The following is a 22,178-nucleotide window of genomic DNA, read 5'->3' on the forward strand; positions in this document are numbered from 1 at the left end:
TTTACAAGAACGTTTGTACGTTATTTGTATAATTTTAAAATTTCAATTTAAACAATAAAAAAATCACAAAGATTTTCCCCGTGTCGTTAAATATTTTTCTACAACGTCATGTTTAATGGTACTGTATGAATGAACCATAAGGTATCTAACTAATTCCCCATTTGCGTTGTTTCCAATTTCTTACACAAAGCTGTCGTGAATATCTTTGTCCATATATTTGTGGCCACTCGTGTGGCTCTTTGTAGGGATGGAATCCTGGGAAGGGAATGGCTGGGTCAGAGGGTGTCAGAGGCACATCACAGGAGTGATAGTTTGCCCTCCGGAAGGCTGGCGGGGCTCTGAAAGCTCGTTGGGCTTCCCACTCAACATCTTCAACCTGTCTGAGCTTGTTTCCTCCTCTGTAAATTGGGAAGATGATGGTACTACCTCAGTGGGAGGGGGATAGCATGAGGATCACAGGAGAGATACATGCAAAGCACGTGGAGCCCAGCACACATGTCGCTGCTTACGAAATGACAGCAACTATTCAGTACCACTACGGCGGTGAGGCCATTTGGGCTGCCCGAAGCCACTAAGGGTAGTGGGACGAGTGCAGCTGAGAACAAAGCTCACACTCCAGTTTGCCCTCCCTAGTGCAGTTAATGCCGGAGAACCAAAGGAAGCCAGGAGTCTGCAGCCCACCTCCCAGGAGATGGTGTAGCTTCAGTGGGCACGCGGTGGGACCCAGGAAGAGGTGACCTCAGAGGGAAGGTCCTGCTCACTGCAGATCTCCCTCTCTTGGACAGCCCTCGGAGCAGGCCCTTTGTCGTGGGGTGCGGGGGGCAGGGTGGGCAATGAATAGTTCTAGGAAGAGGGGAATAGTTACCCCCCACCCTCAGACCCCAGCAAGCTGGTGGCCACGGGAGCCAGTGCTCTGAGGAGGGCTGGTTAGTGGTCAGCAGGGTCAAGGGCACTGAGCATCTTTGGGGAAGGGACAGACGGCCCTGACAGTGGAGAACATTTTGCTGAGTCCAGCTTTGAAGGAGACTGGTCTGTTCCACCCGCCCGCCCGCCCAACGCTCTCTCCATAGGAAAGATAACCGGAGACGGTAATTTAGTTCTACCTGTTTATTGCTACCAACCCATCTCCCTTCACCCCCCTCATATTTACACCCAAACCGCTCCCCCAAGATGGCTTCTACCAGAGTTCCTGGGACTAGGTCCAAAAGTGTCCACTAAACAGGCAGTCCAAGACATGGCGGGCACTGTTTGCCCTCAGGCCAGTTGGGCCCCAGGAAAGGGTTACTCTGGGAATTCTGGGCATGGACTTGGCACTGGGGTCAAGTACCAGGATCCTTGACTCTCCCTCCCCTTCTGGAGTTCAAGGTCCATCAAAACCTTTAGCAGAGTAAAGGTGGGACAGTGGACTCCCCAGTATCAAGCTTTGTGCTTTCTTTGCTTGTAAGGACCCACAGGAGAGGCCAAGTCTTGCTTCTGAGGGGCCGGGTCTGCCCTTGGAAGTCAGGTCGGGCCATCTGCCATTGGCCTTGGGGGAAGTGCCATTTAAGGGGCTGGGAGTGGAAGGGGAGGGCGCTTGTTGTCTGAGGTGTGGGCATTGTTTTAAGCTGGGGGAGTTGCAGCTTGGCTTGAGTTACGTGGGGAAGTATGGAACGGATGAGCAGGAGATGTTTCATTTGGGAGCCCAAGGCCCCTCCAGCCCCCTTAGTAAGCCCCACTGGTGTCCTGGGCCACAGGTAACGGGACAGCAGACGTTTAATATCACAGAATGTCAGAGTTGGCCCTCAGCAACTATCCATTCTTATTCTGACCTGTCCTAGACCCAGATTGAGGAAGGCACTCAGTTCAAGTGGCACAGTGATTTAGTGGCTAAACCTGTAAGAGAATTAAGGTGAAGGAAAGTAGGAAAGATACATGTACATGTGGCTTCAAACCTTATTTAGAGAATCTGGATTCACCTGTGATCAATTAGAGTCCTTTTCGATGACCAGGTTTCCCTAGGGTATTGAGATTGACCTGAACCACCGACTCGGCCCCCTTTTCAGGAGCAGCGCGACAGGGGAAGGTGGTGTGGAGGCAAGGAGGGTTTGGAGGCCTTGGTGGTGAGGGGCATGGGCCCGGTGCCCCCTCAGTGCCCCCCTGCTCTGGCCGCAGCTGGAAGGGCTGTGCTGTCAAGTAGCTGGTGGAGGGAGGCGGCCCGGCTTCGGCGGCTCAGCTTGTCGTGCACTCCAGCCGCGCCTGTAGGGCTCGGCTGGCCTCTGCTGACCTAGGCACCCCTGGGGGAGCGGGGCCGGCTCGGTGCCAGTCCTCCGGCCCGGGGCCACCGCGGAAGGCTGGGTCCAGCCCCGCGGCCTGGGCTGCTCAGGCCCAGCCTCGGCCCACACTGCTGCCTCAAGGTGCCCCGGCCAGGGAGAGGCCGTGTAGCTGCTCCTCGGCACCCGCCAGCTCTGCTTCGTCGCGCCCGCTCTCTGAGCCCTCGAAGCAGCCCGAGTCACGCGGGATGTCCACCTTGGGCTCTGCCACCGTGTGTGCCACTGGCTCCTGGCCGCTCTCGGCGCCCTCTTCCGCCTCCTCGCTGCCGGCTGCCAGGGGCCAGGGAGGGAGAGGAATGTGGGGGGCTTGGCCCTTAGCTGGGAGAGGCTTCAGAAACCCTGGGGGCCCCATGTGGGTGGAGGGACCCTGGGAAGCCCGCTGGAGGCCGTCTCTTCTTCTGGTCACCCACCACCAAGCACCCCTGCCCTTTCTCGGCCCTTCTGGTGGGAGTGGTTTCCAGGCCAGCTCTCCCGCCCAGGAGCTCAAGCTTCTTCAGCACTGAGCTAGTAGCCAGGACACCTGCTCTTGAATCGTGGCTCTGTCATTACCCAACGTGAAGGCCTCGAGTCCATGCCGTATCTTCTCCGGCCCTAAGTCTCCCGTTTGATCCCAAAGGGGGTTGAGCCCGATCGTTCCTAAAACCCCTTCTCATCACAAGCTCTGCCCGAGACTGGAATTCAAGTGTGGAAAGTGCCTGCGCACTGCAGAGGGCTGCTGGGGCAGGACCCGGGCAGGCCTCCCCGCCTAACATGCCCAACTCCAGCGCTCACGCCCCCTCCCCCGCTCCTAAGGCCACTCACTGTCGTAGTCCAGCAGCAGCTCAGCAGCCGTGAGCAGCTTGGCCCGATGCTGTGGGTCCATGATATTCAGCTCATTGAGGTGTGTTTCCCGCAGCTCTTTGAAGTCCTCCAGCGTCTGGTAGCCATTGAGCAGCAGGGTGGACGTGTGCTCCTGTGGGCAGAAGCAGGCCACCAGCGCGGCCGCTTACAAGCTGCCCCCACCTACGACCTGTCTCTCCCCGCAGAGCTGACCTGCCCTGGCCCCCATCCCTTGCTCCTAGACACTAGACTAGGTCCCAGCTCAAACCTCAAGGCCGATGCGCTCCAGCAGCTCATGCAGAGTCTTGGGCTTGGGCCTCTTGCCCTTGCTCTGTCGGCGGCTGGGGCGGGCAGGTCCCACAGCCTCCTCGGGCAGCACGTCCACGTAGATGAACTTGAAAGAGCCCAGCCTGCCATTGAGCAGGCCCAGCCACGTGCCCACAGGCGGCTTTTCGATGATCTGGATCACATCTCCCTTCTGTGGGAGGAGAGCAGAGCAGAACAGAGTGGGGGCAAGGTGGCCCCTTGGCCTCCTGTACCCTCTACCTGTATGGGGTACAGCCTGCCAGGCTCAGCAGGGGCCTGGATGCCAACCTTACCTGCAGTTTCAGTGAGTCATGGTCATACGGGCTGGGAGTGAAGTCGGTGTGGACTCGTGCCCGGCCACAGAAGGGCCCTGTGTACTGGGGGGCAGGTGGTTCCTCCCCGAAGCTGCCAGAGCCTGGGCTGGGGCTGCAGAGCTCACTGCCTGCAGGAAATGGGGCAGGGAGGAAGGTCACCTTTGTCCCCGGACAGCTGCGGCAGTGCCCAGCAGGTACCTTCCACGGGGTCTGGCTAGAAATCCCAAGGATACATGCTGGGGAAGAAAACTGAGCTCTAGTAAGTCTCACACTGCAGAAGGGATTCTGACCCAACCCCTCTGCCACCCCGAAGGAGCATAGCTTCCCTCCTGGCATCCCAGGCATGAAAATAGTTGACCATAGAAGGAGGAATGGCTCACAGATCAAAGACTGGGCAAATGGGGAGGGTCTCTAGAGAACAACTGGGCCAACACCCCAATGAACAGATAAGGAAAACTGAGGCCAGACAGGCCAAGTGACCTGCCCAAGGCCTCTCACCTTATAATTGGCAGCACTGGGTCTGTTAGACTCCAGGCTTCCTGACTCCCACTCCAGTGCTCCTGGAAGCCACCTTCCACCCAGGAAGCCACATCGTGCATCAATATTTTACTTTCTCTACTCAATAAGACTCTGTGTCGAGTTACAACATCACACGGAAACTCAAGACTTTCTCTCTGGGAAGGGCAGGATGAGGGCCTAAGTGGCTTTCAATGGGGATAGGGAGGTGTCTTTGGAGCCAGAGAAAGATCAGAGGACTTGGAACTAATCCGAAGGGAGAGAACGACAATGCCTCTGTAGGTCTGCAGCGCAAAGCCTGCAGCCCCTTGTCCAGGCAGGGCTGCTGGAAGCTCCTGTCCAGTCCCACGGACATCTAGAAGATGCCAAGTGGCACCCTGAGCCCAGCAAACCAAGGGCTGGTGTCCATGAGGCTGAGTCTTCACAGCTGGAGACCCTATTCCCTCACCCGAGCCTCGGATGTCAGAGGCCCAGGAAGCCGTAGCCTCTAGCTCCCCTTGGAAGGTGGGGGGAGGGCTGGTCCAAGAGGGCAATGGGGTTCTTCCTGTGCCCTTGGGGCCCTCCAGCAAGTGGAGGCTCCTCTAGGGCAGAACTAAGTTCAAGCCTGGGTCACCTTGGGCAAGTCACTTAACCTCCCTGAGCCTCAGTTTTCACATCAATAAAGTGGGGATAATAATAGTACCGGCCCCATGAGATTGTTGTGAAGATTTAACGTGAAGAGGGCTGGGAAAGGTCCCAGCAGGCTGACAGTAAAGGTTCATTTCTCTTTACCACCCCCTCCCAGACCCCGCCCTTTCCTCTAGACTCAGCAGGTGTGCCCCTCCTCCCCTCCTCACCTGTGGATGCCTGGCGGCTGAGTGCTGGGAGCTGCGTCTCCTCTTGCTCAGAAAAGGCCAGCGCCATCTTCTCAGGGCCGGGGCTGTCCAGGCTGCAGTCCGGAGACGTCGGGGAGGCTGAGCCCTCCTCCAGAGTATCTCCCTGGAGGGGAGGAGAGGCAGCAAGCCCTGAGCAGCCCCGGGTGCAGAGGAAATGGGCCTGGGCTCCAGGGAGAACTGGGGCCTGGCTGGAGCCCCAGCTCTGCCTCTTGCGGGCTGCATGGCGCCCTCTGGGCCCTAGTTTCCTCTTTCGTGAAGTGGGACTGACAGTCCTTGCCCTGCCCACGTCATGGAATGAGGCTCAACGGGGGTGCTGTGTGAATGCACTTTGTCAGCTCAAAGTGCCAACTTACACACAGAAAAGGCCTCAGTGCCAGAACTGAGACTCAGAGCTGTTACTAGGGCGTAGCCAGGCAGACCACGGCGCTGGAGAGTCACTACTTTTGACTGTGCTCCTATGTGCCAGACAGAGGATTTCATTTAATCCTCACTTGAGGATATGTGCTCCATCGTCCCAAGTTTACAGATGAGCAGTAATGGAGGAACGTTCCCGAGGCCACGCAGGAGCCCACAGACAAGTCGGTCTGACACTAGGGCTCCTGGGCCTCCCCACACCTCAGTGCGGTGGTAACTTTCACAGATGACTCAGTGGCAATAAAAGCCCTGATCTGTAGAAGTTGCCAGCTCCTGTACTGTAAATATTCCCCACCGTGGCCAACAGAGAGCTACCACTCTGGTGTCACTGAATGAGTAGCATCATCGGCTATTTCCACCCCCCAAAGACTGTAGATGCCAGTAACCTCAAGGGCACAGAGGACAGTGAAAGGTAGTACAAGAATTAGGAAATGAGTTTTGAAGACTGACTTTAGTCTTTTTATTTTTAAAATATAGATTTAATTCTAAGTTGGTAGAAGTTAATTTTCAGTAATGGTTGTATCTCACACCTGGCTCACAAAATTCCCGAAAATTTGACCAACTGCTATCCAGAGCTGGCATGAGCCAGTTAGCACACTGCTGCCAGGGCACCTCCTCCAAGAACCAGGAGCAAACCAGACTCGCTGTGTCACTTTAGCAACTTGGACGTGCCTGCCCCACAGCTGTGTGTTCTGCCCTCCCTCCCTGGGCCAAAGCCAGCCTTCTCGATTTTCTTTCATAGGGCCTCTTTGAACCAAGCCTTCCCAATCACAGGGGCTGGTTCCAAGCAAAAGTTTGCGGTGGATGAATTTGCGCTATGTGATCTCATCTCCTCAGACCTGCCTGCCCAGGAAGCTCCTGTTACCCAGAACTTCATCCCTCCTCAGACCCCACTACTGCTCCCTCAGGACCATACCTTCCTGCCATGTCCATGGCTGAGGGAGCTCCCTTCCCAAGGTGACCTTCCTGCTTGTATGGGGCCAGGCATCGTTACCTGAGCGTGGCTGTCACAGTGGCCGTGCTCAAACCCTACCAGAGCGGTGCCTGTCCTCCCTGTCCCCTCTCCCATGGGTCCCAGGCCTCACCATCTCCTCCGACAGGGCCTTCACCATCATCTTGCCCATCTTCCTGTTCATGGTTCGGGAAATCACGGCCCTCCACTTCTTCCCCAGCTTTTTGCTGCTCTTTCCAGCATCCTCTGGGGGTGGAACACCTGAGTCATCTTCTGGAATCTGTGACAATAAATATGCAGGTCCAGGAACCCTGGTGACCATGTCTGGGTCCACGACTTGGGAGCAGAAGGCGGCTTTTGGGTCCTGGCAGATGCTGGAGGGGTGGGAAAGAGAGCTCCCCATCCCTTCCCTTTTAGCCCCAGACCCGTCCTAGGCCCTATTCGTTTGTATTTAAATTGGCCCTATTCATTTGTATTTAAATTGACAATTAATTTGCAATCGAAAAGAATGCAGGTGAGGTTTTAGGGCCCAGAATTTTGCTGGGTGAGAGATGTGGGCCCATTGTATTTAAAAAGACTTTGCCTCAACAATCCTAAAAGGGTCTTCCCCCCACCTCCCCACCATTACCCCACCCAGGGCCGGCAACCAGATCCCCCCAAGGAGGCTCTGAAACTCACATTATCATCCAGATTAAATTCCTTCTCGCTCACCACTGGGGAGCTGGGTTTGGATTTGGCAAAATCTTTGAAGCTGCTGGAGCGCTGAAGCGAGAGCTGGAAGAAGCAGAGGTGTTGCCATCAGTGGCACTAAAAATGGTGGCCGAGTAAGGAGCAAAAAGCTGTCCCTGCTCCCAACACACCGCATGTACCCCAGGGCTGGACAGGGCCACGGGGCTAAGGAGGTGAAGCTACACGACGCCCTGCTGGCTACCGGGCTTCAGCCTGTTCTTTAGCTGTGAGCGGCCCCTAAAGCTCCTCGCCTTAGGAGCCTCCACCCCGGTCAGGCCTCAGACTAAGCCCGGCTTTCCACCAGTACCTGAAGTCTGGTCCCCAGAACCCTGTGGTGAAAGACTAAATGAGTCTGAGTAAACGCGTATCTCCTACTGGAGACATATCTCAGCACGAACCGCAGCATCACCTTTATTTATATAACAGGGCAAACCCTCCCAAACCCCGCAGCCTGGCCTCCAGACTCTGTCTTCCCCAAGCATGGTTTCCTGTGATGGTGATCGTGGCAAACACACTGGGGCCTCCAGGCTGATGCATCTGTGTCCCAAGAAGAGGAAGACAATCCCCCCAGGGGCCAGTAAGACCTGGCATTACGCGTTCTGGAAAGCCACAGGACAGACTGATTCAGAGAAGGTTTCCCCGCAGATTTGAGACACAAATGATTGGGTTGAATATCGTAAAAGAAAGCTGCCATTTTCTCTGTCTTCATCTCTGCTTTTAACTTAACTTAGCTGCTAATGCGACGGGCTGGCTACACTAGACGTGTGCCAGTGTTCACAGACTTGTAGGCCCGACCTATTGTTTGTGCTGTGAATGAAAAATGCTGCCGGCCATATCAGCAAACAAAGGATGCTGCGGCCAGCAAGCCATCGACCACTACTGCTGCCCAGATGGTGAGCCCCGAGGGAACTCAGGATGGAGACACACGGGCTGCCCTCTGTGAAGCCCCCAGTGGTGCACCCTGAGGAGACACAGGGTGGGAAAGATACTAGCCCTTATCTTTGCATAGCAAAGGAATGATTTCAATAAGCCCCGACTCTTGCATCTTCCCATACACAGAAAAGTGCTAAATTCAACTACTTGGGATATCTGGTTTCCTTGAACTAACAGTAATCTTTTGATGTTCCCACTACCTGGTCTTTGCTGCAAAAACCCCTGTATATCCTGGCTTCTCCCTTACCTCTAGAGAGCAGTCCCTCAGAGCTCTCTGAGAGGCCGCCTCCGGGGCTTGAAGTCCTCAGAAAGTCTGCCGAATAAAGCATAATTCTCACCTTTTAGGTTATGCATTTTTTTTCAGTCGACAGTGCTGACAAGCCTGTTTTCAGGAAATGAGCTTTTCTTAACTGTACGTGCCACGCACATGGCAGAATACCAGAAGAAACCCGGGCCAGGTGAGGAGGGCCGACTTTAGACACAAGAGGTGGAGGCTGAGCCCGAATCAAGAGCAACAGTCAAGACCAGAGATACACACAGGAACCAGAGTTCACAGATGGCCAGACAGATAGAGCGGGTCGGCGGCAGACACCAGAGATAAGGGCTTGAGGAACCGAAGCCCCAAACCCACTCAAAGCTGAAAGTTTCACATCCTCTTTCCTACAAAAGGGGGGTCCAGTGACAATCCCCCAGGGCAGGGGCAGTGTCACCTGCCCCCTCAGCATACACACAACTAGCCCCGGCTCCTGGGGACTGCAGCGGAACACTTCAGTTCTCTTGGTGGGTCTTGACCAAAAGCAAGTCGGCAGTCAGGGACAGCGGCCACACCTTCCTAGAGGTCACAGCAAGCTAGATGACCAGAAACTAGGTCAGTGGTCAGGCCAAGCAGACACCACCACCATGAAGGCCTCCTGGGTGAGGCACTTGCAGCCTCAGGGAGAAAGCCTCTTCCGCAGGATGCTGGGGAGCTGGGAAAGGGGGCTGAGGGGTTACAGGGAGGGGAAAGCACGGCGGTGGGGTGACCGCTCCTGTTCCCTGCATCTCCTCCATCCTCCTTCCCTGGTTTTCCCTGCCCGCTATTCTTTCCTCTTTTTCTTCCTTGCTTTCCCCTTCTCTCCTCCACCTTCCATTCATTTCCTCCTCTTGTATGGCTAAGAGGCAGCTGCCTGGATAACTTCCTCCTTTTATTGCCTGGAAAAGAGGGAAGAGAGAGAGGATGGGCACCAGGCTGGCCTGGGCCTAAGGAGGGCAGGCTGGGGTGCTATTTTTAGGCCGATGGGGCCTATTGTGGCCTCCCCTCCACCCGTCCCAATCCCAGGAGTCTCCCCTGAAGCCCCAGGGACCAGTGATCCTGGAAAGCCAGCAGGAGGGCAGGCGTGGGGCTGGAGGTGGGCTTTGCTGAGGAAGAGTGGACTCACCGCCAGGCTGCCCTCTAATTGCAGTTCTTGCCTTTTTCTGTCATTAAGCTCAGTCGGGGTTGGGGGTGGCTGGGAAAGTGATTTTTGGCTCCTGGGACCTTGTGTCGGGGCCCCTCTGTCCCAGCTTTAGCTCAAAATGGGAGAAAACCACCTAAAAGGACCATGTGGGTGGCGCCGGGACATGGGCCTGGCAGGCCACTCCTCAGCCCAGGGACGGGGAAAGAACTAGACAAGTTCTTTGGGTGACTAAGGGTGAGGGCTGTTTGCCCTGGGGGGCCTCTTGCCCCGCCCACCTCTAAACTCAGGGGCGGCCTCAAATATCCTGAATGCCTTTCGGTGAACCTGAAGTGACCCCCCCCCCAGCCAGGTGTGAGTGGACATCCTTGGGCCCTTTTGGATTTTCTGCCTGGCCTCCCTTTAGGGTGAAACCTTCCTGGGGGTCCTGGGTGGGAGGTTGTACCGTACACGTCGGCCACTTTTTCATATCTAAGGGGAGGATATGGGCCTCTTGGAAAGAACTACTTTTTTGGCGTCACACATTGCTGAGTTCAGCTCTGGGATGTGTGGCCTTCGGTGAGTTATTTGACCTCCCCGAACATCAGTCTCTTCACCTGGTGTCGGCTAGCGAGAGTTCACATCTTGCTTCTGCCATTGACGAGCTGTGTAAAGCTGGGTCAATTCCTCAACTTCCCTGGGCTTCCGTTTCCTCATGGGTGAAATGAAGACCGGAGCACACACCTCACTGGGTTGTTGTGCGGATGACAGGGGTGAGCATGGGATGCAGCAGCCCCGCGAGGCACGTTCAGGGAGGCTTACTTAGCCTTTCCAACAGCCCACCTCCAGGCTCTTAGCCCTTGCATTCCCCACCTGGAACACTCTGCCCTTCTCTGTGTCAACCATAGCTTTTCCCATCCTTCAGAATCCAGTTTAACTGGAAACAACTCAAATGCTCAGCAGCTGTAGAGTGGATTTGCAAATTGTGGCCGAGTCCCATGAGGGAAGAGCACATGGCAATGAGCTTCGTGCAACTCTCCCCAACAATACGGTGACTCTCACGGCTACACCGCTGGGCAGAAGGGACCCACCACCAGAGTATATTATATGGTTCCCTGTACAGAAAGTTCAAAACCCGGCAAAACTAATCCATGGAAGTCAGAAGAGTGGTGGCCTTTGGGCAGGGGCATGAGGGAAGCTTCTAGAGTGTTGGAAGTGTTCTGTTTGATCTGGGTGCTGCCTACATGGGGATGTTCACTGAATGGAACTCCACTGAGTGCTACATTTATGACTTATGCACTTTTTCTACGGATATTATACTTCAATAAAAAAGGTTTTTCAAATCCGGTTTTAAAGGCACTGCCCCCTGCAGGAAGCCTTCCCTGATCACCCCCTCAGAGCCTCACCCTGCCCCCACTGGCATCTTCTTCCCCTGCTTCCTAAGACCGAGCACCCTCTGGGCACTGGGCACAGGCCTGTGCATGTGTGGGAATCCGGTAACGAGGGGTCAAACACCGCCCCTGTTCCCAGTGCCCTGCCAAGCACTTTGTGTGTGTCCGCTCACTTCAGCTTCACTGCAGCCCTGTCTTTACATCACGCTTCCCATCTGGGCACACAGAATCGGAGAAATGACGCATCCTAGGTGGAGTGGCACAGCTGACAGTGGGAGGAACAGGGCTTTGAACCCATGTCTGTGACTCTGGAAGCCCGTGCTTGTTCCTGTGCTCAGAGCTCAAGAAGTTGCCCCCTAGTATAGAAGTGGATTAAGGGCAATGGCGACTGCAAGCGTTGTTTGGAGGAAGCTACCAGGAGAGCAGGTGGGGGCATGGAGGAAGAAGGGCTCCGGAGGGCTTCGCGGAGAAGGAGGCACATTTGAGCTGGGCTGTAGCAGGGGAGCCAGGATTTCTCCAGGTGGAGTTGAGAAGGGTTTGTCAAGAGTGGGAGTTAGGGATGTTCCAAGCGTGGCGATGGAATGGTGGGTACGCCAGTGCTTGGGGTGGGCAGCGGAGCATAAAAGGCCACAGAAGGCCCTTGCCAGCCATGGCATCAGCCTGTGGGCAATGAGGAGCCACTGGAAATATGAATTGCATGCTGGTGTGGAGGGGGATGCCAGATGTGTGCTGTAGGAAGGGAGCCTGGGGGAAGTAGTGTGCTGGGATTGGGGAACAGAGGAGCAGGGAGAGACTGGAAGGACGGGACAGCTGCACACTCGAATGGGAGCCTTGATTCCTCTCCATTTCTCCTGGTGAGAGGTCTGGGATGTAGCGAAAAGTAGGGGTGTGATGGGGTAGGACCATCCTTAGGGGAGGTAGGTCCCAGGACAAACCCCTGTCGACTACCTACACTCCAACAGACCAAAGAGAGTGCAGAGAGACACTTGATGGAGGCAAAAGTCTCCAAAAGGCAGCCAAGGGGTATTGCTCCCCCCATCCCGGGCGTCTCCCCAATCCTTCATGATGCATAGCAGGTGACACATCCTGACCCCACCATCCTAGAGGGCCTGTTCCGACTCTGCTCTGCTGCTTTGAAGGTCACTCATCCCCTGGCCATCTGGACCTGCCCTGCAGAGCTCTCCTGCCGATAGGCTGAGTCTTTTATGCTCATCAGACTCTACCAGTGCTTTTGAGATCAGTAGGGAGACAAGAGAGTAGAGGGAGAAGGGGTCAAGACCCTGGACACCAACAAATCTTGGCTTAGATCCCTGCTCTGCAGTTTACTAGCTGTGTGACCTCGGGTAAGTCACTTCACCTCCCTGAGCCTCAGGCATAAAATGAAGACAATGCCTGCCCTACTTCACAAGGTTGTCGTGAAGAGCCAACGGGCTAAGGGATGGGTGGAGTGCACAGCACAGCACCTGGCACCTGCTGAGCTGTTAGGTGTTGTTTTCTCCACTTCAGGGCTGGGACCGAAGCTCGGTCCTTGCAGCGGGTTCCCCACCCCCACCCACGCCTGTAGCGTACACCCTCTCGTGGACACATGTACACATGCGACACAGTGCACTCACACGTATTGTTCCAGGCAATCCACACCCTCCTGAGGTGGGCAGATCAGGAACTATCTCCCTTTTCCGAGGTGACGAAACTTAGGCCCAAGAAAGGTCAGTGAACTGTCCAGGGTCCTACAGCTGGAACCTGGTAGATTCCAACTCTGCTTTCTTGTCCTCTGCCCAGCACATTCTCCACTTGGTAGGCCCGAAAGGAGGAGAGGGACAGGAAAGGGAGGCCTCTCTTGCCTTTGTGCTTTCCCTCCACCACGTCACCTTGGCCTCTGAGGGAAAGGGACTTGCCCGAGTCACAGTGCTGGAGCCGCGCCGCTGCCTGCGGGCCTGGGGAAGATGCCGTCTCCACCTTCTGGAAAGTCGGCTTTTCTAAGGGCACTCCCATGGGATGGGCCTTGGAGAGTGGCTCTGGAGGCTGGCCCAGGCTCTGCAGGGGTGAGGTAGGCTTTGCCTGGACGATGCTGCCCTAGAGGACATGGTCCTCAGAGTGCCACAATGGCCTTGACTCTCCGGGGAGAGGCCTGTGGGAAATCCCAGAGGCCCAGTCACCAAATACAGAATCTGGATAATGGAAGTGGGGAAAGAAGACGGGACTTCTGGCTTCTGTGAGCCTCTGGGCACTTCCACCTGAGGCGGCACAGCGTGCCAGCGTTGCAGTGTTAGCTCTTTCTCAGACTCTTTCCTCCAGCTCAGCTCCCCTGTGGTTTGGGGCCCAGCAGTGTGTAGGGCGGTCTCTGCTTCCCACCCCCATCAGCCGGACAGCAAGGGGAAGTGGACCCACTCACTGAGCAGTGACAGCCAGTGGTAAGTCTGCCGGGGGCTGGCGCCGTGTGGGGCTTGGACAGGGGTGACAGAGCCTGTGTGAAGAATCATGAATCTCTTTCCCACCCGCCCACCTCCACTGCAACCTTAGAGAAGCAGTTGGAGTGGGGAGAGTACAGCTGGAAGTGGCAGCCACCCCAGGACCTGAGATGGGGCAGGATGTACACCCCAGTGCCCTGATGCTCGGCTTCTCAGCTGGTTCAGTCTCCGTCTGGAAGCTACTCCCCTGACAAAGGGGCTCCCCCACGGAGCACCTGAGCTGGGCTCCAGGGGAAACCAGTGGGGTGCAGTGAGGGCCTGGAGGCCCTGGACCTTGGCCTGTGGCTACGCCTGGCCTCTTGGACCTGGTTCAGGCCTGCTTTGGGATGGTCCTAGGCTCCTGCTGGATGTGCGGAACGTACTTGCTGATTGCCCGGGAGGATCTGACGATCGAGTCAAAAAATTGAGTCTAGAAATCCTCAGATCCAACTAGAGAAACCTAAATGTGGCAGAGCCTTCAAGGAATCTTCTAGTCTGGCCTCAAGACTCCAGGAAGATGAGCACCTCAGAATTTTTTCCTCCTCAGCCCTCCCTCCTACTCATCGTCTCAGCACCTTCATTTCTCATTCTTCACAAATAATTTCTCTCCACCTGGGAAGAACCTGTATGCCCCCAGCATCCCACTGCAGGTTTGGAGGCCCTTTCCTTAAATCTGGAAATCACGCTGGGCCCCATCTTCAGGTGGGCCCCCTCTCCTTTGGGCCCCGGGATCTACAACAGAGCTGAACCAAGTGAGCAGAGCCTGGGCTCTGGCCAAAGGGCGGGGGCCCTGGGAGCATCATGGCTCCTGGCTGGGCGGCCCAGCGGGGCCCTCTGAGTGAGATGGCTCCCGGGGGCGGGCCCGGTGTAGGGAACAGAGAATTAAGTACGGTCTTAGGGTTCAACGTGAGAATTGTATTTTATAATTCTCGAATTCTAGTCTAGGATTCTAGTCCCCAATTTTAAGTCTCTATCTTACCATCGTAGGGTTGAATCCTACAAGTTTTAGACTTCTAAGAATGCATTCTGTAACTCCGTTTCTCTAGAATCTGTCTCTTCTGTACTTCTGTTACTCTAGTTACCTTTGGGCCCACGTCCCATGCCCTTGGGAGTATGGCCCTCACCTACAGACTCAACAGAAGGCCTTCGGCTCTTCCCACTTCCGTGAGTCCCGGAGAGGCTGGGTTGAGAGAGGGAAGGAAGCAGTGAGCTCCCAAAGATGCTCCTCACCTTTTTCTTCTGCGTGGGCTCCTTCTCGCTGGCGTTGGAGGGCTTACGGCGCAACATGGTCCTCTACCCTGGTGATGCTCCGCCCCTGCGCTCGTAGGTATCGAGATGCGGAGGCCTCTTGCTCAGCCTCGCCGGCACCGTCCAGGGGGCACGGCATGGACTGAGCCTCCGGCTGCCACTCTGACTGCTGCACTGGCAGCTTGGGGGTGCGGGCCATGGACACCCGGCGGCAGCAGCATACAGGAAGCCCCGTCACGTGACCTGCTCTTACAGCAATCGCAGCCCCTGCCGGCCCCTAGGGAGGAAGGAAGTCCCAGCTTCAGTCTCCAGAGATTCTGATGCAGACGGCTCTTGGGTTGAACAAGCAGAGAAAAGTCCCTACCCTGCCATCTCATGGCAACCATTGCCAGTCCTTCGGCCAGTCAACCTGACATACAGCCTACTCAAGCCCTTTATCTCACTGACCAGAGTCCCGAAACCGGAAGTGGGACCATCTCTCTGCCTGTGGGGCCAATGCTCCCAGTCACCTTGCATCGCCAAGGTCATCACTGCTATCAGTCCCTCTCCTATCACCCCACAGCCATCACTCCTATCTACAGCCATCAGCCCTGAAGTCATCTCCACTGCTACTGGCACACCTACAGCCACCACTGCTAGAAAAACCATCCCTACAGCCATCACCCCTATAGTCATCACTGCTGCTATCACTGTCACAACCATCATCCTCTCGGCTGTTATCCTTACGGACATTACAGCCAGTCACTCCCATGACACTCTTACCCCACGACCATCATCCCTACAGCCATCACCCCTACAACCATCACCACACCCCTGCAGCCAACACCTTTCAGCTATCATCCCTGCAGTCATTCCCACTGCCATTAGCACCACTACAGCCATCACTGCTAAAACAACCACCCCTGTAGTCAACACCCCTCGGCCATCTGTCTCTATCTGCCTCACCACTGCCACTATCACCGGTACGGTGATCATCCTCATAGCTATCACCCTTACAGACACTATCACTATAGCCAGTCATGCCCACTGATGCCCTCACCCCTACAACCATAACTCCTAGAGCCATCTCTCCTCCGCCATCACCCTGCGGCAGTCATCTCCACTGTCACCGGCACACCTGCAGCCATTCTCACCAGAGCACTCACACCTAGAGTCAACATCCCTTGGCCATCACCACTTATATTTATCACCACCACAGCCATCAACATGAATAAAAAAGCAATTGCAAGCAACTCCACACCACCAGCAAATGTCCCTTTCAGCAGGCATTTCTCGAATGTCTATGTGCTAAGTTTAGAATGTTCGCTTTGTGGGTTATCTGTGGCAGATATTTTAATAACCTTAATTACTTTTTCTTATTACAAAAGCAATTCATATGCGTCATATACGATTTAGAAAACAAGGATAAACAAAATTCAAAAATTCTCCGAAATTATCTTCCATACTATTTGCATGAATATTTTTCTGTTTTTGAGCATTTAACCTCTCTCTCTCTCCCCCCCCGTGTGTGTGTGTGTATGTGTGTGTGTGTGTGTGTGTGTGTCTCTCTCTCTCTCTCTCTCTCTCTCTCTCTCTCTCTCTGTCTCTCTCTCTGCAGCATGATTTGCACAGAGAGCAGATCAGTGGTTTGGGGGGATGGGGAGGGGAGGGAGAGATCAGGAGGGGCACAAGGACCCTTTTGGGGGTGATGGGTAGTTCACAATCTTGGTTGTGGTGATGGTTTCATCGGTGTATACATATGTAAAAACTCAACAAATCGTATACTTTTAAAATGTGCAGCTTATTGTAGTTAAATTATACCTAAATAAAGCTGTTTTTAAATTTTTAAAAATTAAAGTCCCACTTCACACACTGCATCTGCTTGTCAAACTGAGCACAGGCTCAAGATTTTCTCCTGCCATGAAATGTTCTTCTACGACGTGATTTGTAATGGCCGCCGAGCAGCCCATTGTACGAATGCACCACGATTATTTCACCAGGCCCCTACAGATGAACTTACGTTGCCTTGATATTTTTACTCTTAATTGTACATCCTTAAAGTAAATATTCGTGTATAGCCACGAATTTGTTCTTAGGATAGATTTCCAGAAGGGGAATCCTTGGGTTAAAAGAAAGGTGTGCATCTTTTTAAGGCTTCCCATTCTGGGACGCTTGTGAAATCTGAGCTGTTCCCAAGATGTTCTGGCGACTTCCTCGCCCCTACTCTCCAGCCTGCTCTACGCCCTCCCAGCAGCCATCCGTGGGGATGAGCTCAGGAAAGACGAGGTCCTTCTCCCCCAAGCTGAAACCATACTTCTTTGGCTGCGTCCTACTCAGCCTGCCGGGTAGACTCGCGAAAAGCCCACGGTCTCCCGTCCCCTCCCCCCACGCCGGGCCTGCGCTTTCCAGACTGAAAGTCCCTCCCCTGCCGCCCCAGGCGCGGGCGCGGGAACGGCTGAGGCTGTGCGGCGCGGTGTCGGGGACCCGGCGGGCCTTGGGTGGCGGGCGCGATCGGGGGCGCCGGGTGGGGGACGTGGCTGCAGGGCTCGGGGCTCCTGGGGGTCCGGCGGCCGGAGCGGCCGGCGAGGGAGCCTTCAGGCAGAACCTTCCCGGCCTGCGCCGCGACGGCGCGTCCCGGCCCCGCGCAGGATGTGCCGGCTTCCTGTTTGCTCAGTCCCGGCAGCGAGCCGAGCTCACACACTAACCGCAGAGCCTTCAAAGGCAGCCAGCCACCTAACCCCAGCGCTGGGCGGCCCCGACCGCCTCGCCGAGGCCTGGGAAAAGGCGGCGGGGTGGGGGCGGGGTGAGGGGCACCTCGAGAGAAGTACAGAGAGGCGACCAGCCCCCGGGACAGAAGGGAACGGGTGTTTTCAGCCTTTCCCTTCTGGCTTCTTTTCAGATCTGTCGCTTCTGGTAAGAAGTCTCCACTCCGGGGGTCCTGGGCTCCCTCATCCGGACTTGCCTTCCCGGAATTTTCTCTCCCAGCAGATTGCCTTGGCCCCAGTTCCGTTAGGTCAGGCCCCAGCTGGCTAATGGGCCCTAAACACTTTTTTGATAGGTTTCCCTTCCAGGCAACACATTTGCATTTTATAGGTTCTGATCCAGGTACATAAAGCCCTCAACTAAAGAAGCGATCCGGGTCAGTAGTTCAGTGAACAAGGCCACCTCAAACTTGATAATGGGCTGGCAAACAGGACCTAGGAGCTAGCTCTGGGTCCTCGTGCCAGGTACTCAGAGGAGATGCAAGATAAATAGCTGTCGAGGTCCCTTGCACCTGGGAGCTTACATCCTAGGTGGGGCGGCAAGCTTACATTGCCCAGCACTTGTTCTTTGACAAGCACTGCATCAGGCACTTCAAAAACGTTATTTAATCCCGGCACAGGCTCCCCACCCCACCCGGGTAAGTAGTTTAAATTGGGATTATTATGACAAAGATGTGTCCAGTATAAACGTGGGGCAGGAGAGCCTTGATTTAACGGCAATATTGCGGGTGTGTGTGTGTGTGTGTGGTGGGGTAGGGAGGTGTTCCACCAATAGTGAGACTCGTCTGAACCTTCAGAGGGTGGATACCGGGCTTCCAGAGATACAAAGGTCATTGTAGGCATTCACATAGAGCAGCCCCCCACCTGCACCTCCCTGCAAGAGATTCTAATTTGGTAGACGATCATGAGTGGAATATTTGGGCAGATGGGACCCAGACATGTATGAAAGCATCCCTCACTCTGCGAATGGGTACAATCCTGCGTTGAGAGACTAAGAGTTCGGATAAGCGATATCTACGTTTGGAAAACTTGCTGAATAATTCTTATTCTCACCTCCCCCTGCCACCCACACATATCCAGTCGAAAGTAAGAACACTAAGTGGCAGGCGGTGGGCTTTACAACAACCCTATGAAGCAGGCACTGCTGTCATCCTCATTTTCCAGGGAGGAAGCCGAGAATCAGAGGGGTTCAGCAAACTGTGTAAGACCACACAGCTAGGAAGTGACGGGAGCTGAGTTTTGAGCACAGGCTTGGTCTAGGTTCAGGGCCCGTGCTATTAACCACTAGGCTCAAGTGCCTCTGATGCAGAGTTCCTGAACAAGGACGTGAGAGAATCGACACCCTACGCTGATTGGGGTGCCACAGGGCCACCTTGAAGCAGAGGGGAGTGAAGAGGATGGGGGGAGCATCTGGAAGCGGCATCATATACACAACAGATGGAGAGTTAGGGTTGATCAAGTGGGGGCGATCTGCAGGGGAGCCCTTGTCAGCCTGGGGAGTACTCAACATCTGTACTATCTGGCTTAGAGGGTTGGCGTTGGGAAGCAAGTTGACTTCAAACAGCTGTCGTGTAGAGGAGGGGGATATATTCTGGGTGGCCAGGAATGACGGGGAAGAGGTAAATGGAGTTTGGGTTCATTTCAAGGAAGACATTTTTGATATTCAGATGGTACTAGCTCAGCCCTGGTAAGTAGTGATCTCCCCGTCTCTAGAAATGTTCAAACAGAGACCACATAGTCCCTTGGAAATACCTGGGCATTTCCAAGGTGAAGTCCATCGTGGTAGCCTGAGCCCTTATCAGACTTCATGGTGGTCATTTTAGGCAGGGAGGGCAAGGAGAGCAGAAGTGCAGGTGGGAGGAGGGCAGAGGAGAGCAAGGGGCCTGGGCAGGAGGCAGCCATTCCCACGCACACAGACAGTACACACGAGCTGGCAGCTCTGGGAACACTAGGGAGTCCCCGGCAGCAGGGGCTCATGGGAGGGAAAGACAGTCATCTCTGAATCTCTGAATTCATGATAAGGTCTTGGTTTAAAAACAAATAAAAACTAACACCTGCAGGCAGCTGTGGCAATTAGCATCAGAAGAGGAGGCTGGGCTTTGGTGCTTGATTAAAAACACACTTGGGACTCACCGGAGGGCCTATCTATGGGAGACTGGGAGGGACTGGAGACAGCTGTCTAGGACTCTAGGAGAGGAGGAGCAGGATAACATCTCCAATAAATGGAGTCAGGTAGAACTGGATTCAAATTCATCACCACACATCACCTACTGACTGCATGACCGTGGGCAAGTGACTTTGGGCAATGAGCTCTAGATAATGACAATGATAATGTGGGCCTTGCTTCGGGGGGAGGGGGGAGGAGTGGGGTGTGTGTGTGTGTGTGTGTGTGTGTAAGTGTAACCAGCATTACCCAGATGGCACGTATGGAGAGAGTGCTCTTGGCCCGGTGCCCAGTGCATGGAAAGTTTGGTCCCTGGTGGGGGACTCCACTGATGTTCACTCCAGCCTCCAGTCCTGCCTTGGCACCTGCTTCTACATCTCATCTGGGCCCCAGCTGAATCTCTGCTCCGTGACCTGGTGGCCCATATCCTGTGTGTCTCCACCTTATCGGGGCAGGGTCCCTCAGCCCAAGCTATTCTAGAACACAGGAGGTGTGACAAGCAAGAGGGCCTAGGACTACGCAGGACCCCTGGGAGGGAAATTAGCGTTTCAGCTTCAGGGCCTTGCCATGGACCACTGGGGCTTTCTCACCCTCCCAGCCTACCTCACTTGAGCTGCTTGCTCAGTTCCTGTTTCACAAAGAAACTAGGAAGTGAGGAGATGGGCCAGCCTTAGGGCAAGGGTTGGCTGGGCAGGGCTGGCGCTGGGGAGTGCCTCCCACTCCCAGCTGAGAGAACCCTGGAGGACAGAGATGGACAGAGAGGAAACAGTTGCTCTTGACTCTTTCATATTCCTATTTTTTGGCACCAAGAGTGCCCACCCACTGAGGAAGTGCCCAGTGAGTTGGTAAACTTCACTGCTGACGTGCTTTAGCTGGTGAAGGGTAGCGAGCCCCGCCCCTTCTGTGGTCCTAGCCCGTGAACAGCTGGAGCAGCTGGCGGGCAAATGAGAGACAACTGACAGTTATCATTTTTTTTTTTCCGGTATGCGGGCCTCTCGCTGTTGCGGCCTCTCCCGTTGCGGAGCACAGGCTCCGGACGCGCAGGCTCAGCGGCCATGGCTCATGGGCCCAGCCACTCCGCGGCATGTAGGATCCTCCCGGACCGGGGCACGAACCCGTGTCCCCTGCATCGGCAGGCAGACTCTCAACCACTGCGCCACCAGGGAAGCCCTGAGAGTTATCATTTTGAAAGTGAACCATTTAGACTCTTTGTGTACGTATGCAGGTATGTATGTATGTGTCATCTTACCCACGCTCTTTCCTATTCCAAAAAGGATTAAAAGGGTCAAAAGTGTAGCTCAATCCCATCATCACCACTGCTGTCACAGCTGTGTGACATCAAACTGGTCTCCATGGGCCTCACTTTGCTCATCAGCGCCAGTAAGGGAGTGACAGAGGCGCACACTGAGAGGCACAGGGGAGCCAGCACAGAGCTGAGTCAGGAATGCTGGGGACTTCATCCCAGCTCCTGGGCAAAGGGCAGTGTCACCTTGGGCAAGTCCCTTCCTTTCTCTGGGCTGCTGTTGCAGTTTCCCCGTCTGGACACTGAAGGGACCAAACCTGGTTTTTGTTTGTTTATTTGGTCCTGGAGCTCCTAGTCAGGACGGCCTATGGCATTTGTGGGGCCCGGTGCAAAATGAAAGTGCGGGAGCCCTTGTTAAAAAAATTCTTAAAGATTTCAAGATGGTGACAGCAGAGCCCGTCAAGAGTGGGGCCCTTCTAAGAACAAGGCCTTGCGCGACTGCACAGGTCAGTCACCCAGGAGGTGGCCCTGCAATTGCTTCCAGTACAACTTTATGGGAAGTCCATCCAGCTGCTTATTTTTTTTAATTGAAGTATAGTTAATTGACAACATTGCATCATTTTCAGGTGTACTGGGGCTCTGCTTTGCCTTGTGGCATTTCTGAGGAGCCTTGAGCTCTGGGAAGCATAGCTGGGAAAACAGATTAGATACTTGCTCAAAAACCTGTCTGGTTTTGACAATTTGTATGTAAAATTTTGGTCCCAAACGTTTTCCTTACCTCCCTCCAAAGGTGGGCAGATAATAGCATTTTCATCTCTTGTCTGTGCGGCTTCCTGGCTTACAGAGCGCTGTCACATCTGGATCTTACGGGCTTCTCACCTCATGAGGAAGGCGGTCCAGGTAGTTTACAGAAGGGATAACTGAACACCAGAAAGGTGCAGTGACTTGAGCAAGGCCACACAGCTGGTACAAGGACCCTAGAATCCTAACGCCTAGGAAAAGGGAGTTTTCCACGTGGCCTGCTCCACAGCGGGAATCAGCAGGCGAGGAGGGGTTTGGTAAGCTCTATTCTCCAGCAGAAAAAGCAAGGACCGGAGCCCAAGGGGACATTTATTTATCTTCGGTTCCTAATGATGTCTCAAGTGCCCTGCACGTGTTAGGAGCCCCGCTGTGTGTGCCCTGAACGTTTCCCTGCCTGATCCGGAGGGAAGCCCTTGAAGCAGGATGCTCCGTGTGCCGGGCATCTGAGGCCCTGGAGGGGAGGCGCTCGGGTGGCTGTGGCCCCCTCTGCAGCCAGGCTTCTGAATCCAAACATGGTGGATTAGAAGAGGCAGTTAAACTGTGGGGAGGAGATGAGGCGCAGCC

At 54.8% G+C, this 22,178-nt stretch overlaps 1 protein-coding gene across 1 annotated transcript; it reads right to left on the reverse strand.

Annotated features, from left to right (window-relative positions):
- Window positions 1–1,098: 1,098 nt before the first annotated feature.
- Window positions 1,099–14,929, reverse strand: SASH3 (SAM and SH3 domain containing 3). The gene is made up of 8 exons (XM_027092300.1): window positions 14,648–14,929; window positions 7,184–7,279; window positions 6,639–6,785; window positions 5,101–5,242; window positions 3,728–3,876; window positions 3,397–3,606; window positions 3,111–3,261; window positions 1,099–2,579 (listed from the first exon to the last, which is right to left on the reverse strand). The coding sequence occupies exons 1-8, from the start codon at window positions 14,702–14,704 to the stop codon at window positions 2,389–2,391; spliced, it is 1,143 nt and encodes a 380-aa protein (XP_026948101.1). The 5' UTR covers window positions 14,705–14,929; the 3' UTR covers window positions 1,099–2,388.
- Between the last annotated feature and the right edge of the window lie 7,249 nt (window positions 14,930–22,178).

This window comes from Aethalodelphis obliquidens, unplaced genomic scaffold (assembly GCF_003676395.1).
Source record: "Aethalodelphis obliquidens isolate GAN/ISIS:26980383/991018 unplaced genomic scaffold, ASM367639v1 scaffold77, whole genome shotgun sequence".
In the NCBI taxonomy this organism is placed as follows: Eukaryota; Metazoa; Chordata; class Mammalia; order Artiodactyla; family Delphinidae; genus Aethalodelphis; species Aethalodelphis obliquidens.